The sequence below is a fragment of the Mytilinidion resinicola genome, assembly GCF_010093595.1.
Source record: "Mytilinidion resinicola strain CBS 304.34 unplaced genomic scaffold BDZ99scaffold_10, whole genome shotgun sequence".
Classification (NCBI taxonomy): domain Eukaryota; kingdom Fungi; phylum Ascomycota; class Dothideomycetes; order Mytilinidiales; family Mytilinidiaceae; genus Mytilinidion; species Mytilinidion resinicola.
In genome coordinates, this window is record NW_022985446.1 from 1,037,967 (window position 1) to 1,053,365 (window position 15,399).

The following is a 15,399-nucleotide window of genomic DNA, read 5'->3' on the forward strand; positions in this document are numbered from 1 at the left end:
TATTAGGGCCTGGGGAACTACATAGGTGTGGAGGGCTGAGACTCTTGCGAGTATACCTCGTATCATAACCTGCAAATTCGATATTCGTCAGGCTTACCTCTGAACAGCGATGTTATGTTCGCAGTCCGTATTTCGAGAGTGTTGCGCTTGCCATCTAGGCGTATGGATGCAGCTTTGAGGCAACTCCGGACCTATGAAGGGCGTTGATGTCGGATGCAAAGATTCGCAGCCCACGAATCTGATCATCGTTACGCTCACCTTCACTCCACGAGAAATGATTGATGATTAGGCGCTTTTCCCATCTCCTCATTGAACACGGCACCATCCATCAACCCGTCAACGTATGCCTGGCCAACAAACTCAAAGCTGCCTTCTTCAGTCCGCCGACGAAGAATATGGGGAGTATTTGCGGTAAAGAAGACACAAATCGAATCTAATTCTCTCAAGGTGTCTGGACCAATCCCAAAGCGGCCATTATGCGTCCTGAAGAAGCAGGAATACCGCCACGCATTCTGAATTGCACCAAAATATCTGCTGCTGGATGGATCGTCGACAGGCTCTTGTTCGTGTCCTACGCTTCTGCTGTAGATATCCCTGACAAAGTTATGATAGTCCTTAACTGCCTGATACCTTGGGTATACGTGACCATCATGCGTCATTCTACTGACCATGAACTCTGCAAATGTGAATGGCCCGGATCTGCTCGGATAAAAATCTCCGCATATTTTGGCTTTTCGGCGAAGAATAATTAGGATTAAAGGTGCAGGGTCAGAATTGTTAGCTTCAAAAAAAGACAACGGAACACTTCTATCGATTCTGTCGAGTTTCAGCCCATTAAACGTGATAAGAAGACTAGATTCTGGCACGACCACCACGTGTGGAGGTCTCTCGATATGGCTACTGTGTCTAACGCGGCCAGCTCTATTCAATCTCTATGGCGAAAAAGGGTGTTCTGCACGATAGCGGAAGTCCGGGCACTACGAAGGAAGTTCAGGATGTTTTTGGAGGGAATAAGAGCTAGTATGTGGAATCCGTCGCTCTCTAGAATGAGCTTAGTAAGGTTCGCGTACGCTCTCCAGAACTCCAATTTGCTGGTAGAGGAGTAGTCTATGTGAATACGGCTTTGCAAGTGTTTGCTCAGCAGTCCAAGTAGACCGTATACCTCATCAACCGGTTTGGTGCTAAGCTTCCTCTGGACTGTACCAAGAAGACTGATATGTTATATGATCGAATCGGTTGGCTTCTCCTTGCCCCATACATAGGACAAAGCATAGTACTCCGGTGGATTATCCATAGGAAAGCAGCTCAGGCTGCATACGACATCCTCGGACGAAGCGTTGATCCAGTAGACGCAGCGTCGAAGAATCGATCGGCTCATAACGGTGAGGATCCGGAAATGCCATTTTGAAGGAGAAGGATGACTCGACAACGGCGTGATACTGAGCGTTTGTCGGAGATCAGGCTGGCACCACGAGAGCGTCACGTGATCATACAATTGGATGAAAGAATACCATTTCCTCTCGATCCAGGTACCATCTTGTCGTTGATCTACTTGATGCACCAGAAGCCCCCGCTGATGTCGAGATAAGGTTAGCAAGACGTTGAAGAAACGGCAGAGTGGATGACGTTAGGGCCCTCGCTTGCGCCCGCTGTTCCTGCATATAGAATCGCCAGCCTCAGGGCCGAAGATAGACAACTCCCCCCTCGACACCAACCCCGCGGGCCTGCGCCCTACACCTCGCCACCATGAGTAATGACCCGCCAAAGCCGATGACTGACCAGGACGTCGTCGCCCTCGCCCGCGAGGCCATCGAAAACTCGCGCGAGGAGCACAAGCGCGCCGTCGCCGAAACCCCCGGCGCCTCCAAAGATCTCCGCCAGCAGCCCGGCATCACCATTGACTTGGGCCACAAGAACATCGTCAGCCTGCCCGACGAGGTCATCGACGTGATCCGCACCGAGATCGAGCGGTACGTCCTTGCTGCGCTGATCTTTCCCGGCTTCACGACTTGGCTAACGCTCCCAGACTTGCCCTGTCGCACAACAACCTCTCGAATCTCCCCTCCCGCCTGCCAGAATGCCGCCGTCTGCGCTATCTAAACGTCCGCTATAATTCACTGCGCGAGATCCCTTTGCCCGTTTGTCTTCCTGACTCTGAAGGTCGAAGAAACAGAAATTGACAGTCTACAGATCATGCAGATGACCGCGCTAGAGATATTGGACGTCAGCAAGAACAAGATCAAAGTCATACCGGAGGGAATTTCAAATCTTATATCCCTGAAAGTTCTAGCTATACAAAAGAACAAGATCGAGAGGCTGCCTGTCGGTCTCGGAGACATAAGCAGTCTGCAGGTCTTGAAGCTCGACGGGAACCCCATTGTTTTCCCTCCGCCACACGTCTGTACAATCAACGACAACGCTCCTTCACCGTCAAATGATAATGAGAAGGATGCGGTTATTGCGACGCAGGTCAAGAAGTATATGAGGCAATACGCGAGTGATATCTCGAACAAGCAGAGGCGGAGGGTGGAGGCTGAGGGAAGCGAAAGGTTCGACTCATAGACTTTGGTTGCTTGAACAACACTGACGGACCACAGCGAGAGTAACGTGGAGACGCCACGCCCCTCCAAACGAGCAGTAAACGGCCGCTTCCCAGTGAAGCCAAGTATCAGCAATTTGGACATTTTTGCTGGGCCCGTGAACGAGCAATCAGGCTACCAGACAGGACTCTACCCATCTGAGCCAAGGTTGGAGGCTTCGCCCGGAGTACCTCCACCGATCCCTACTCGCTCGCACTATCGAGAGCAGTCTCAGCAGAACAGCAATCTCTCTCGAGGACCCCCGGTTGCGCCTCTGGTTTTATCCAATGGCAACAATGAGCGCAATCGTAGTCAGAGCGAAGGTGCAGGGTCTGCAACTATTAGAGCTAAGAGAATGGGGATCTACACGCACAAAACATCGGATCTAGGGCCAGTAGACGAACTGAGACGAAACAGCCATTTCCGCGGCTTCAGCCAAGGCCTCGTCTTATCAAGTAATGGGGCCAACGCCGGCAACTCAGGACCAGCAACTGCCGGTGTTTATGGCGATATGGGGACTCAGCGACCTCTCATTCATCGGCCACTTTCAGATCTGCTGGAACATAAGCGACGATCCCGCGCTCCGGATGTCGTCGTTGAGGCCGCTAAGAGCTTCTTGTACGCAATGTCACAGTTGCACGACACTATGCTCAGTTTGGTGCGCGCCATCAAGAAGGATAGAAGTCGAGGGGGGTATCGCAAGGAGGAACTTCCACGCCGGTTTACAATTGCATATCTGCAGATCAAGAAACTAAGCGAACTACTCCGACGCTTCGATACTCTCGCCGAGGAGGATGAGGAAGACGCACATAAGCTCTCAGCTTCCATCCATCAGACTTGCCAGAAGTCTCTCGCCCAATTCCTGCTAGTCAATGTCCTGATAGCGGAAAACGCACAGGCAATCGGAAGTGAAGGAGACCCGCGGTTCATGCGGTCTTTCCTATTTCTGCAAACTGGCAGTATGATCGAGCTTCGGAAGGCATGTGAGGTGCTGGGTGTAAACTTCAAAGGAACGCCAACTACGGGACGCAAGCCGCAGAGCTCGAATCGGTCCATGCCTCCAGCTCGAGAACCTCGGCCCCTGGTTGTTAGACGATTTCAAACGACCCCCCCAAGTCAACGAACGGCTCAGTATGCAATGCCTCCTCCGGTATCACTACACAGCAACGAAAGCAGCCGAACCAACACTTTAACGAGTATCAGCGCAGCAACTCCGAGATCTGGAGAGTCATTTTTGACTACCTCAACCATCTCACGCACAAATACGATGCAAAGCAGTTTCGACGATCCAGACGAAGAGGCGCAGTTTGATCGCATATATATCAAACTGAAGACAGCATGCGATCAATGCCTAAAGAACGTACCCCAGATCCTACGTTCCTTCCGGAGGACGTACGAGACGGAACGGTCTAGACTTGATTCCGAAGATCTGAAAATGAAGGTCCTGATGAAGCTCATCGAGACGGCAGAGTCGGTTGTTGGGGTTGCTAGGACCTTGAGCGAGAGGCTCTCAGAAATCAAGCTGAAGGATGCTGTGGCCAGGAGTCAACGCGATTTCTGGCAACAATGCACTCTTCTTACAAAGGTTGGTGCTGTTTTTTTGACTTGGGTCAGGTATCTTCCTATCCTTCGATTTCCTCCAATACTCACATTTATAGGCTTGGAACGACATGGCCGCTGCTATCGCCGGAGACGGCCGAAAAGTAGGCCTTCTCGCCGAGGACGTCAAGATTCTTATGAAACCCACCCATCACGCCGTCAAAGACGCCGGACTCATGATCAACAACTCATCATGGTCCTATCTAGCGCATTCAGCACCTAACGCGGGCGGGTCGATGGGCCCCCCTGGTCTCCAATCGCTAACCTCAAAGACCCAACCGCCAAAATTCTACAGCAATCAATCCAGCTTTAGCGCCGGTCATGGACCTGGCTTTCCAGGGCCAATCAACACCTCCATCACCCCAGCTGCGTCTACCTATTCAGCCATCTCCAATTACTCCGCAACCTCGTTCACCAGCCAGAGCAGCGCGGGCGGCAGCTCAATGGGCTACGTCACGCCGGTCCCCGCGACTCCGCTCAGCGCAGCCCTCGGAGCTGCGGCTCAAGCGACGGTCCCGAATACGCCGAACCAGCTCCCGGGGCAGAACAACACGGGCCCGTTTGCGGGTAACGTGTTTGAGCGCGCAGATCGGCTGGCCCAGCAGCCGTATAGGCGGATTTGAGAGTCGAGAGGAATGAGAGGTTCTCTAAAGTATGTTTTGTACATCTATTTCCTTTTTTCATACAACCTTTTCCTCTATTGAATCTGTATCTTGTTAGCGATGGCGTTCTGGGCGGTCTTCTTTTTTATTGAGGGATTCGGGGGCGGGGCACTTGGTATGGCAGGCTTGCCTGACTGGCTTGGGTGTCCGGGTGTGCTTTGGACGGGCTACTGGGCATGATCGTACGTCGGCTCGGAGGGGTTTCGGCGGTCTGGGAGCTGGGTTTTGGTGCCGCTTGGATTGTCTGGGATTCTGGGAAACCAGATGGATAGCGACGATACGGAGGGTCCGTGAATGGCTAGCCCTTTAATGGATCCTGTCGTCTATGGACGAATTCCAGTGAGGGTATCTACTGAAATGCATACTATAATATACTGAAATGCATACTATAATACTGAAATGCATATGATAAGCTTGCAGTCCTGCTTTGTGTGTAATATGATTTCACACCGGATACGGCTTGTATATCGTGGTGAGACTAAGCGTGAATCTCGTATGGGGGGAGTAGTGGTAGAGTTGAGATCGACGGGAGCGAGCATGTCTCCGGTAGGAGCGAGCTATTGCATCCTATTCGCGCCTGATTCTAAGTATGTTCCGAACACTTCAAATCAGGTCCTAGAAAGAAAGTAAAGTTGGCACTGGCGAGATGTATAAGCAGGAGCCAGTCCGTGCGATTTGAACTCAGTTTTGGTATGTTATTGACGAAGACCCCAGATTAGGCCCCTGCAAAAGGCATGATTTTGAGGTCGCGAGATGTGTGAACGGGAGCCAGTCCGTGTGATTTAGACCTGATTTGGGCATATTATTGGTGTAGTTTGCGAATCAGACTATTTGGAAGTATCAATTGCCGAAGATCCTGAATTGGGCCATCGACGTAGAGTTGATTTGGGTGTAGTGAGATATATGAAGTGGAGCTAGTCCGTGTGATTTGAACTTGATTTCGGCATTTTATTGGAGTGAGCTCTAGATTAGACCACGGTAAAAAGTTTGATTCTGAGGTAGCGAGATGTGGTAACGGGAGCCAGTCCGTGCGATTTGGATTCGACTTTGGCGCATTATTGACGTGGCTTGTAGATCAAACCACGGGTTTCGGACACTTTCAAGAAGCATGAAGGGGACGAGAGATACTCCGCTATCATTCCACTGCAGAATATGTTCTTATTAGTAAGTGTGATGACTGGTTGAACCGGACAGACTGCGATGGATGTCAGACCTTGCAGGAACAGGCGTCGTAAAAATATGTACGATTGTCGCCGTTTTGATGCCGCATATGTATGTACCTAAATCACGACGTGAACCTAGCCAGCCTAAGCCAAACCAATCCCAACCAAACCAATCGAATCCAATCCCAGACGCCTACAAGCCTAAATTACCAAGTCCAACCCAAGACCGAATCGACCACATACAAGTTTCAAGTACATATCTCCCAAAGTGTCGTCATCCCTAAAGCCTCACATTCGCCCCAATTCCCTTCCCCTGATACCAAATCCTCTGATTCCACAAGCCAACACGGACGCCCACCTCTGCGAATGCGCTAAGCTTCAGCTGCCCACCCAGCGCTTTGCGGATGGCGTCGTAGCCCACACCGCCAATGCTCCAGTCTACAGGCAAACGGGGAGACTCCGATAGCCCCGGTGGGACAGCGAAGGGGAGATCGTAGAGGATCTTTCCAGCGGGGTCGCCCTCGTAAAAGGAGGTGGCGTTGAGGTGGGTGATATAGAGGGTAGTGGTAGAGAGAGGAGATGCTAGGGTAAAGATGGCGGTGCTGGAGATGAGGTGCATCTGCGGGATGTTAGGACTCATGATTGGCGATGAAGGGTTGGGGGACGGGGTTGATGATACGTACAGTGGCGTCTTTGATGAAGTGGGGGCCGTCGTTTTCGGGCTCATCGGGGTCGTCGCCGTCGGAAGGTTTCTTAGGGCTGCTAAGGGAGGGGGTTGGGAGGTTGATGCCGAAAGCTGAGAGTGCGAAGCCAAGAGCGGGTTGCGCGGGGATAGTACCGTTGTGAGTTTTCAGTGTCAGGGTAGTGTTGTAGCCTAGTTTTGTAAGTATTGCGAAGAGTGTGATGGGTAGAGTGAGTTACCTGAGATGTACTGAGATAGTAACTCTCTGCCGACAGTCTTGCCTTTCTCCCCGCTATTACCAAATGGATCATATACTGCCGTGATAGTGACGTTGGTGTTGTTGCCAGGAACGACCAAGACGTTAGTGGCAGTCGCCGATCCAAGTATAGTATCATTCACAAGGATATTGATGTTGAAGTACGGCACTGTCGCAGAGTAGTTGGTGGGATTGGTAAAGTTCACTTCAGCTTGCAGCGTGAGGGACGTGGCACCCGTGTCAAGAATTTTCAAATTTCCAATTTTGGGAGACAAGGAGCCGATTGAGTCTCCATCCTTTCCAATTGCTACGCCGAAACGATGAATTAGCAATGCAGCGGTCGTTGCAAATTCGAGGTCGGGTTACGAACGTTTGACAGGTACCGTTCCCTCCGCTGGAATCTGCCGCACCGCAAACTTGCCCATTGGGGTGTCCATTTCTATATCTACGTCGGCCTTGACTGTCAGGTAGATTGCTTCTCCTCCGAAGATGAGAGCTGACACGACCTCGCTGAACAAATCGTCGTCGGTGATTTCCAATGGGGCCTTTTTTACGGCCGATTCGACTAGTAATGAGGCTCCCTCATCGTCATGGCCATCAATCCTTGAGGAGCTAGCCTTCTGCCATTTGTCCAGATGCAATATGCCTAGCTTCCTCTTCTTGTAGAACACGTCCGCGATCGCTCGAACGCGGCTAACATTGAGTGGGAAGTTCATCTCTTCTGGGAGTCCCACCAACACTTTGATGGTAGCGGAAATTTGTGGCTGTGACTCCGGAGTACCAGGGTCAGCAAAAAGCTCAGGGAGGCTGAATTTGACATCTTCGAGAGAGAAGTTCTTGATCAGATGGCCCATGCTCTTTCCTGCAAATGGAAGTGGAACGGTGATATCTTTGAGAAGGTCTCGGGTCCACTGAGGCGTCTTGGGGTCCGGGAATTTGCAACAGTTGATATAAATTGTGGCATCCTCTCCGTGGATATATTTGCCTAAAAAGGTATCTAGAGGTGACTTGAGTGAGTTCGGGCATGCGGAGGTGAGGGCATCGGGCAGTGAGTCGACACTGCCAGTAACATTGACTTCGAGATCTGTTTTCGGTTCGACGTGCAGTGGAGTAGTCTCTGCCTCGCCGACCTTGATATATGAATCCGTTGGCATGCAGTTATCGACCATAACATCCACCGAAACAGGCGGCACGATAAAGTCGACAAGATAATCGTTTTTCACCGTGACGGAGACATCTGCCCCCATCCCTTTGGATCCATTATTGGCTTCTCGGAGATTGAGTTTGTTGATATCGTACCGAGGAAGCGAAGGAACGTCGTTTCCTGTGGAAGAGGGACTATTAGTATCACTGATGTATCAGTGGCCAAAACCCACGATGTGAAAATAACCTACCTTCAAAGAGCATCGATTCTTCAATGATCTGGTCACCCAAATGGAAGATGCCAGACTTCAAGGGCACTCTAGCCTTGCCTTTTACTCGCAGTTGGCCCAGACGACCCTCCATCCAGTCATTGGCGATATTGCGGATTCCATCAAAAGAACCAGGTACCAAGTTCGCGAAGAAAGAGACATGAGTGGTATGTCCATTTCGAATGTTGACCTTGATCCCGGGTATCCTCGCAGTCCCGACTAGGATATTTCCGTACTCTGGAAGGTACACCTCGACGTCGGATGGTCCGCTTTCAACCTCTTTCGCGATCCATGTCCCAAACTTCCCGATATCCCGGGTCGACTTCTTCTTAACTTTGGAAGCGTCCAACTTAAAGTCGCCCTCAACTTGTACTCTGACTCCAGTCTTCGTCAATGAGTCCAGGGAGAGCTTGGTGGGCTTGAAGTCCACGGCCTGCGTGGCATACTCCTCGACCGCTGCGGGGGCGAAGAAGCCGACCAGCATGATGATAATGACGACCAAGCATAATAAAAATAGAGCGACGATACTGGGCCATCTTCGCTTGCCCTTGGCGGATGGTTTGGAGCCAGACCGGCCGGTCAGTGATCGCAAGAGGGCTGTTGCTGCGCCGGTCGGGTGGTCGTGGGGCGGGGTATCTTCATCATCATCACTCTCGTTTCGTGCCAATAGTGGTGTTTCCTCCGTAGACCTGCTAGAAGGTTGTGATGGTGAGGATGGTGAGGATTTCTTCGACTGTTGGGAGGCTGGTCGTGATGAGGGCGTGGGCATGGCACTCCACGCATCGTTTGAAGCTTCGGCCATGATGATCGGAGATGTGCTTCGTGGAAAGAGTTACAACATCATCTGTCTAGAAGAACGTGGTAAGAACGTGTCGTGGGTATAGGTGGAGTGGTTGCGTGCAGGATAGGGCAAGATGCCAGAAGGCCGGGCGGCTTGGTGACGACAAGGACAGAGCAGCCAAGCCAAGCCAAGCCAAGACCTCAGCCACTCCCAGGAACGAGGCCGTGCTGCCGTCGCGCCAGCTCATTGTTGTTTCAGACGGCTGCGGCCGATGCAGCGCCATGCAGAATCGACCCTGCAGTGTTTCTGCCCACACGCCTCCCTAATCGCCCTGGTGATTCGCTCTCCATGTGATGCGGACTGCACATGCAACTCCACCATGAAGGCCCCTTGGCCTGACGATGCGGGCGCGATAGCCAATCAAGGCCGTGCAGTTGGCGATCCAATCACCTTGCCTTCTCCAGATTCTGATGTGACGCATGCGCCCTAAATTTTACAGCTCCCGGCCAGAACGCGACTGACCCTTCTCCCCAAAAGGACCACGACACCCTCAATTGTAGCTACTAGAGCTCGAATTGGTCTCAAGACGCCCATACCACAATGCCTCCGCTCCGACCAGCCCCCAAAGCTCTTCGAAGCTGGACAAAAGCTCCAGTCCGGGCTTGCTCTTCCCCCGCCAGCCCACCAACCTCACCCTTCGCGCCTCGACATTTCCTCTCGATAGCCGACCTTACGCCTCAGGAACTCACTTCTCTCGTCCGAAATGCCCACAAACACAAACAAGCTATCAAATCCGGCTCCATACCGAACAACCTGCTGGGGGCTTTGGCGGGAAAGACTGTAGCCATGACCTTCAACAAGCGCAGTACTCGGACGAGGGTGTCGACGGAGGCTGCAGTGGCTACTATGGGGGGACATCCCATGTTCTTGGGCAAAGAAGATATTCAATTAGGCGTAAGAAGCCCCGGAGCGTCTAACTGTTGAGGTATTCCTTGTCATACATGTTTTAACTGAACACCCGAACACAGGTCAATGAATCAGTCATGGATACCGCCCTTATTATATCTAGCATGACGTCCGCCATAGTCGCCCGTGTTGGTCCCCACTCCGAAGTCGCAGACCTCGCAAAGCATTCCACCGTCCCCGTCATCAACGCCCTCTGCAATGACTACCACCCCCTCCAGCACCTCGCAGACCTGCTCACTATCACTGAAACGCGAACTGCAACTTCGGGACCTACTCTTGGACTAGAAGGACTCAAGATTGCCTGGGTCGGCGATTCGAACAATGTGCTCTACGACATGTGCATCGGTGCCATGAAGCTGGGCATAACCATGGCAGTGGCTACGCCGCCCGCCTACTCTATCCCGAAGCACATGAAGGAAATCATACAATCGCAGGCTGCTACTGCACCACGACCTGGCACGCTTACGGAGACAACAGTGCCGGAAGAGGCTATCCGTGATGCAGATATCATTGTGACTGATACGTGGATCTCTATGGGACAAGAGGCTGAGGCTAAGGAGCGCCTGAGGGCGTTTGCGGGATACCAGGTCACAAACGAGTTAGCGCAGAGGGCTGGGGCGAAAGAGGACTGGCAGTTCATGCACTGTCTCCCTAGGCATCAGGAGGAGGTCAACGATGAGGTCTTTTATGGGCCTAGGTCAGTGGTGTTCAGGGAGGGCGAGAACAGGCTATGGACTATGATCTGTAAGTTACCTCCAACGACAGTTTTGAGAATCGAAGACTGACTGCTACCAGCGGCATTGGAGTCTTTCGTTGTCAATAAGGGTAAGATTGTGTGAGAAGCTTTGTTAATGCGTCCTTAGCTTTGGAGTTCTGGAGTTTGCGAATGTTTTCAACCCCAGGAGAGCGCAAAAGTTATTCGGATTCTTGCACATAGCCATTTTATCTTTATCTACTAATTTTAGTGGCATTGAACTTTCACTTTTGACTTTTCATGTGGGGGTGAGCAACTCGAACTTCTTTTTCCAGCTCGCGGCGTACCACGGTCGACCCAAAATATTAACCAGGCCCATTTCCAACCCAGTGGAGCTGCGTCTATTTCTGCGCCGCACATTGTTTTCTCTTGTCTCAAAACTCAACCGCTAACCGCCACGGACCGAGCACTCTTGATCTTCGTTTTGTTGTGCACTTGGCCTCCTGCTCTATCTATACGTCTCCGAATCCAAGGGACTTGACTCTTCCCTCTGCGCCGACATAGAATCATCCACATACCGCGTTCTGCACTGTCCCGACCTCCTCGAAAACATCATCTCACAAGCCGGAGCGCCCTACCTCCTATGCTACAGGCGCGTCAGCAAGTTCTGGGCCGAAACCATCAACACCTCCCCCATCATCCAGCACGCCGTGTGGACACGGTGGCTACCGCGACTAGAGACCCAGACCCAGCTTACAGTTCGCAGCATTGCACCAGAAGAGTGTTTTGACCCCAGCTCATACCCACTAGTCCTACTAGTTATCCCACTCAGTATCCTGTCTCCCCGACCCGCTATCCAGCTCGCTACCCAGCTGTTCCCCCCATTCGCGGTCGACCTATGTAAAACATGCTTCTACCGCCACGAGCACGTTCATCCGCTCCTACGGAGAACCCCACCGACATGGCTCGTTTCGTACTTCTTGCCGCAAAAGGGAAAAGGATCACATTGCTGGTCCCTAGCTGCGCACCAAACACCGCAACTCACCCTCCTTACGCCCTTCTCTCTGAAACCGAGAAAGCTCCCCATCGACCAAACCACTGGCTCATGGCGCGACGCATACGCCATAGTCCCCCCCGTATCGAAAATCTACGTCCTTGGCGACCCTGAAAATGGCATGGTTGCCAGCACGAGCAGGATCGTGACCGCCGGCCACTCCGACGGCGTTCGTGTGAGCCAGGTATTCGATGCTATACTAGACATCAGGAAGGCAGAGATGCACCGTAGAAGAGAGCGTGTGAGCACCGTCGCGTGGGTAATTATGCTTCTCGTGGCTGCGGGCGTTTTGCTACGGGATTGCTGCCAGTTCTTGGTGGCGAACTAGACACGCAAGTTGGGGTTCGGTGAGCGCGTGAAGCTGGCGTACGAAATAGTACCCTCGCATAAGGCGCTCAAGAGCTTTGGGACCTGTAAGGCCTTTGTGGAAACGGTGCTGGGGCTACTGGGGCTACTGGGGGTATGATAAATCTACGGGAGTCTAGTTGGCGACGAAGGATTGCAACCCTTCTTTTATTAGGACATCCGTCTATACTCCATACAATGATATTGGATATGCACGTGGACTATCGTTGAGTATGGTATATGCGTGACTAAGCTGAAGTCAAGTGAGTAAACGAAGATTCGCCCACATGCGAGTAGAAGTAATTGCGAAGCTTTTACAGCTTAGAGTACACGCATGTAACCAGTATTAGTGGGTAGACGCTACCTTTAACCCACCTGGGCATGCCTACACCCAAGGATGACCACCAGGCCCCACGGACTCATCTCTGCAGCCCTCATCGCATTATCATTAGCCACTAAAATGTAAAGAATCTTGTGCCACCTATAGGTACCCACTATTAGCACATGCAACACCGGCGCCTTCGCCGGACTAGGATCAATACGAGCTCGGCCTCACCACATCAACAACACATCACACATCGCAACAATCAGAACTTATCACCACTTCATCAAGCAAAGCACGAAGCACGCAACACTATCAACAATCCAAAATCAAATTTCGTACAACAGCCCTTTCAGAGTTTCACCGAACGATCTTCACAAGCCATGACATGACATACTTGACTCGCTCAATTCGACTTCTTTCCTACGGACAGGACACACGCAAAAACAAAAACACAAATAGTAGATAAGAGTATTACACCTTGAGGAATGCGCACGTAGAATAACGCAAGGCCATGAAAGAGTAAATCAACAACAACAACAAAGACAGCGGTTGGGGCATTTGGGGGGGTGTGTAAGTGGGTAAAGGAAAACAATTGGAAAACTAGATCGTGGGAGGGGAGGGGGAGTGTTGCTTTGTTCTGCATGCTCGAACATTTCCCAAGACAAGAATAGGAAAGTAGCTGGAGAAGAAAAAAGCTAGCCGTGCCGAATTATCTGCTCATGATCATGGGGATTCCGACGACGGGGTGGAGGAGGCCGAATGGGAGTATCGAGCGTGAAATGAATCCAGACAGTTGTGCTTTCTCTTCCCGCCACTTCATTCCGTTGTTGTCCTGATGAACTGATTTCGTTTCTCTCTCGGGATGAGAATAGACTTGGCCACGAGCTACCCCAAAATGTGCCATGTTCAAACGACCCACATTTGTGAACGCCTCGTTGGTTGCCGTAAAGAAAGTTCTAACTCGCAGAACCAGACAACGATCCACTACCAAAAGTCACCCATCAGTACCACAAAGAACTTCCCACCCAGGAGACCACCGCAAAACGAGCATTGACCGCCACAGGCAATGGCTGGGTTGGATGCTGAGGTGATGCACCACCCAAGGCGGCCGGAAAGTAAGCAAACACCGCCTACAACACCACGCACTTCGGCTTCTTGCTCTTTCCATGACGCCCGCCCTGCTTGTTCATTAGAGCCGCGCGGGTGGCGTGCTCGAAGACCTCCCGGACACCCTCGTTCGTCTTGGCCGAGCACTCGAGGTACTTCATGGCCTGGATCTTCTTGGCGACTTCCTCAGCCTGATCTGTGTTAGTGATTGTAGTTCGGGGTTGATGCTGGAGATAAGGTGACGAACCTGCTCAGTTGTGACGGGCTTCTGCGAGGTCTTGTGGAGCTCCTCAATCGTCTTCGGGTCGTACCGTAGATCCTTCTTGCAGCCAACGAGGATGATGGGGAGGCTGTGGCAGAAATGGAGGACTTCGGAGATCCACTATGATAGCATTGTTTGTTAGCAAGCACAATCAGCACGTGAGCTGAGATGGGGAATGTTACCTTCTCCTGGACGTTGTCGAGCGAGTCTGGGGAGTCGATGGCAAAGCAGACGAGGATGACGTGGGAGTCAGGGTAAGATAGCGGTCGGAGACGGTCGTAGTCTTCCTGGCCTGCGGTATCCCAGAGAGCCAGCTCTACGTGTTTACCGTCGACCTCGACATCGGCGACGTAGTTCTCGAAAACAGTGGGGACGTACACCTATACACGCCATATTGTCAGTGTCGGTCAGGGTGATGGGGCGAGCGAAGAAGGGTATGATAGCCACGCTGGGCTAGTAGGCTGGAGGCTGACGCAGCTCGGGCTGGGGATGGTGTCGAGGAAACTGACCTCGGGGAAGGTGCCCTTGGAAAAGACACTGGCAGCAGATAGCAGTTAGTACAATGCTCCCCGATGGCAAAGCAGCGGCGGCCAGCGCCGTGGAGGTGGTGAACTTACATGAGCAGGCAGGTCTTGCCGCAGGCGCCGTCGCCGACAATGACGAGCTTTCGTCGGATCTCGGAAGTCATGGTGAGATGTGCTGCGAGCGTGAGTTGGATGAAGCGAGCAGTGCGAGAGTGAGCGGTGGAGATGGGTGAGAGACGGTGGTGATGGGAAGGGAGTCGTTGAAGTAGGTTCGTTTGGTGTGGAGGAGTGCCTTGAGCACAGGCAGGGACGCACTGACCTTGCGGCTGTGTTTGTCTTTGCGACAGCGAGCGAGTGGTTAGTGGCGTAAGGAGAGGCGTGGCACGGGGCGGCTGGTACGAAGTACGGTAGCTAAGTGATGCTACGGGCGGGCAGAAAACAGAATGCTGAAAGGGGGATGCTGCTGCGCCGGAGAGGGAACTGGAGAGCTGCTGTTTATGCTGGTCGAACAAGCTTCCAAGGCTGGCCTCCACGCAACTGATAAAGCCTCTGCCACCCGGTGCGCACCGCTTTCCGCTCGATGCGTCTCTCCACCGGCTCCTCGATTTGATATGCGAGTCTCCTGCTTACCAGTATTCACCGTCAGCCTCCTGTGACCTCCTGGAGCTCCTGTGAGCTGCCTGCTCTCTCCTTCACAGCAACACTAGCGCCAAGCGTCACCCGCTCCATCCGCCGCAGCATCAACGACTCTCCGCTGCAAGACCTCCCGACATTTGGGGTCAGAAAACTCAAGCAGCAGCCTGGCCTGATATCCTGCGGTTCGAGGCGTTTTCTTGCCAATTAGGGCCCCCAAGATCTTGCTGCGGTCCATTCAGACTGCCGCTCCGATGCAGCCAGGCTGCTAGATGATCAGAGTTCAGCTCTGATGGCCCTCTCTGCAGACCTCCAAGTCTTTGTGTGTTTCAGGCAGACGAATTGATAGCAAATC

At 52.3% G+C, this 15,399-nt stretch overlaps 5 protein-coding genes across 5 annotated transcripts; 2 read left to right on the forward strand and 3 right to left on the reverse strand.

The window, feature by feature from the left end:
• Nucleotides 1-842: 842 nt before the first annotated feature.
• On the reverse strand, nt 843-1,401 carry BDZ99DRAFT_463383 (uncharacterized protein). The gene has a single exon (XM_033720073.1). The coding sequence runs from the start codon at nt 1,376-1,378 to the stop codon at nt 1,220-1,222; it is 159 nt and encodes a 52-aa protein (XP_033576561.1). The 5' UTR covers nt 1,379-1,401; the 3' UTR covers nt 843-1,219.
• Nucleotides 1,402-1,550: 149 nt separating this feature from the next.
• On the forward strand, nt 1,551-5,237 carry BDZ99DRAFT_443981 (uncharacterized protein). The gene is made up of 6 exons (XM_033717872.1): nt 1,551-1,970; nt 2,027-2,138; nt 2,191-2,549; nt 2,598-2,697; nt 2,743-4,164; nt 4,238-5,237. The coding sequence occupies exons 1-6, from the start codon at nt 1,747-1,749 to the stop codon at nt 4,799-4,801; spliced, it is 2,781 nt and encodes a 926-aa protein (XP_033576562.1). The 5' UTR covers nt 1,551-1,746; the 3' UTR covers nt 4,802-5,237.
• Nucleotides 5,238-6,283: 1,046 nt separating this feature from the next.
• BDZ99DRAFT_388718 (uncharacterized protein) lies at nt 6,284-8,837 on the reverse strand (the record flags this gene model as incomplete). The annotated part of the gene is made up of 5 exons (XM_033715591.1): nt 6,284-6,622; nt 6,687-6,877; nt 6,925-7,248; nt 7,312-8,265; nt 8,336-8,837. The coding sequence occupies 5 exons, from the start codon at nt 8,835-8,837 to the stop codon at nt 6,284-6,286; spliced, it is 2,310 nt and encodes a 769-aa protein (XP_033576563.1).
• Nucleotides 8,838-9,641: 804 nt separating this feature from the next.
• Nucleotides 9,642-11,082, forward strand: BDZ99DRAFT_443986 (ornithine carbamoyltransferase). Its single transcript, XM_033717873.1, has 3 exons — nt 9,642-10,088; nt 10,163-10,844; nt 10,896-11,082. Exons 1-3 carry the CDS (start codon nt 9,735-9,737, stop codon nt 10,937-10,939), a joined length of 1,080 nt encoding a protein of 359 aa, XP_033576564.1. The 5' UTR covers nt 9,642-9,734; the 3' UTR covers nt 10,940-11,082.
• Nucleotides 11,083-13,648: 2,566 nt separating this feature from the next.
• On the reverse strand, nt 13,649-14,575 carry BDZ99DRAFT_388701 (GTP-binding protein rhoA; the record flags this gene model as incomplete). Its single annotated transcript, XM_033715590.1, has 5 exons — nt 13,649-13,816; nt 13,873-14,007; nt 14,070-14,267; nt 14,397-14,424; nt 14,505-14,575. 5 exons carry the CDS (start codon nt 14,573-14,575, stop codon nt 13,649-13,651), a joined length of 600 nt encoding a protein of 199 aa, XP_033576565.1.
• Between the last annotated feature and the right edge of the window lie 824 nt (nt 14,576-15,399).

Bases quoted from the DNA above. Each gene is read 5' to 3' on its own strand.
- BDZ99DRAFT_443986 (XM_033717873.1), top strand. From the start codon at position 9,735: ATGCCTCCGCTCCGACCAGCCCCCAAAGCTCTTCGAAGCTGGACAAAA. The intron at 10,089-10,162 runs GTAAGAAGCCCC...ACCCGAACACAG, and splicing joins AAGAAGATATTCAATTAGGC to GTCAATGAATCAGTCATGGA. The intron at 10,845-10,895 runs GTAAGTTACCTC...GACTGCTACCAG, and splicing joins CAGGCTATGGACTATGATCT to CGGCATTGGAGTCTTTCGTT.
- BDZ99DRAFT_443981 (XM_033717872.1), top strand. From the start codon at position 1,747: ATGAGTAATGACCCGCCAAAGCCGATGACTGACCAGGACGTCGTCGCC. The intron at 2,139-2,190 runs GTTTGTCTTCCT...GACAGTCTACAG, and splicing joins TGCGCGAGATCCCTTTGCCC to ATCATGCAGATGACCGCGCT. The intron at 2,550-2,597 runs GTTCGACTCATA...GACGGACCACAG, and splicing joins GAGGCTGAGGGAAGCGAAAG to CGAGAGTAACGTGGAGACGC.
- BDZ99DRAFT_463383 (XM_033720073.1), bottom strand. From the start codon at position 1,378: ATGAGCCGATCGATTCTTCGACGCTGCGTCTACTGGATCAACGCTTCG.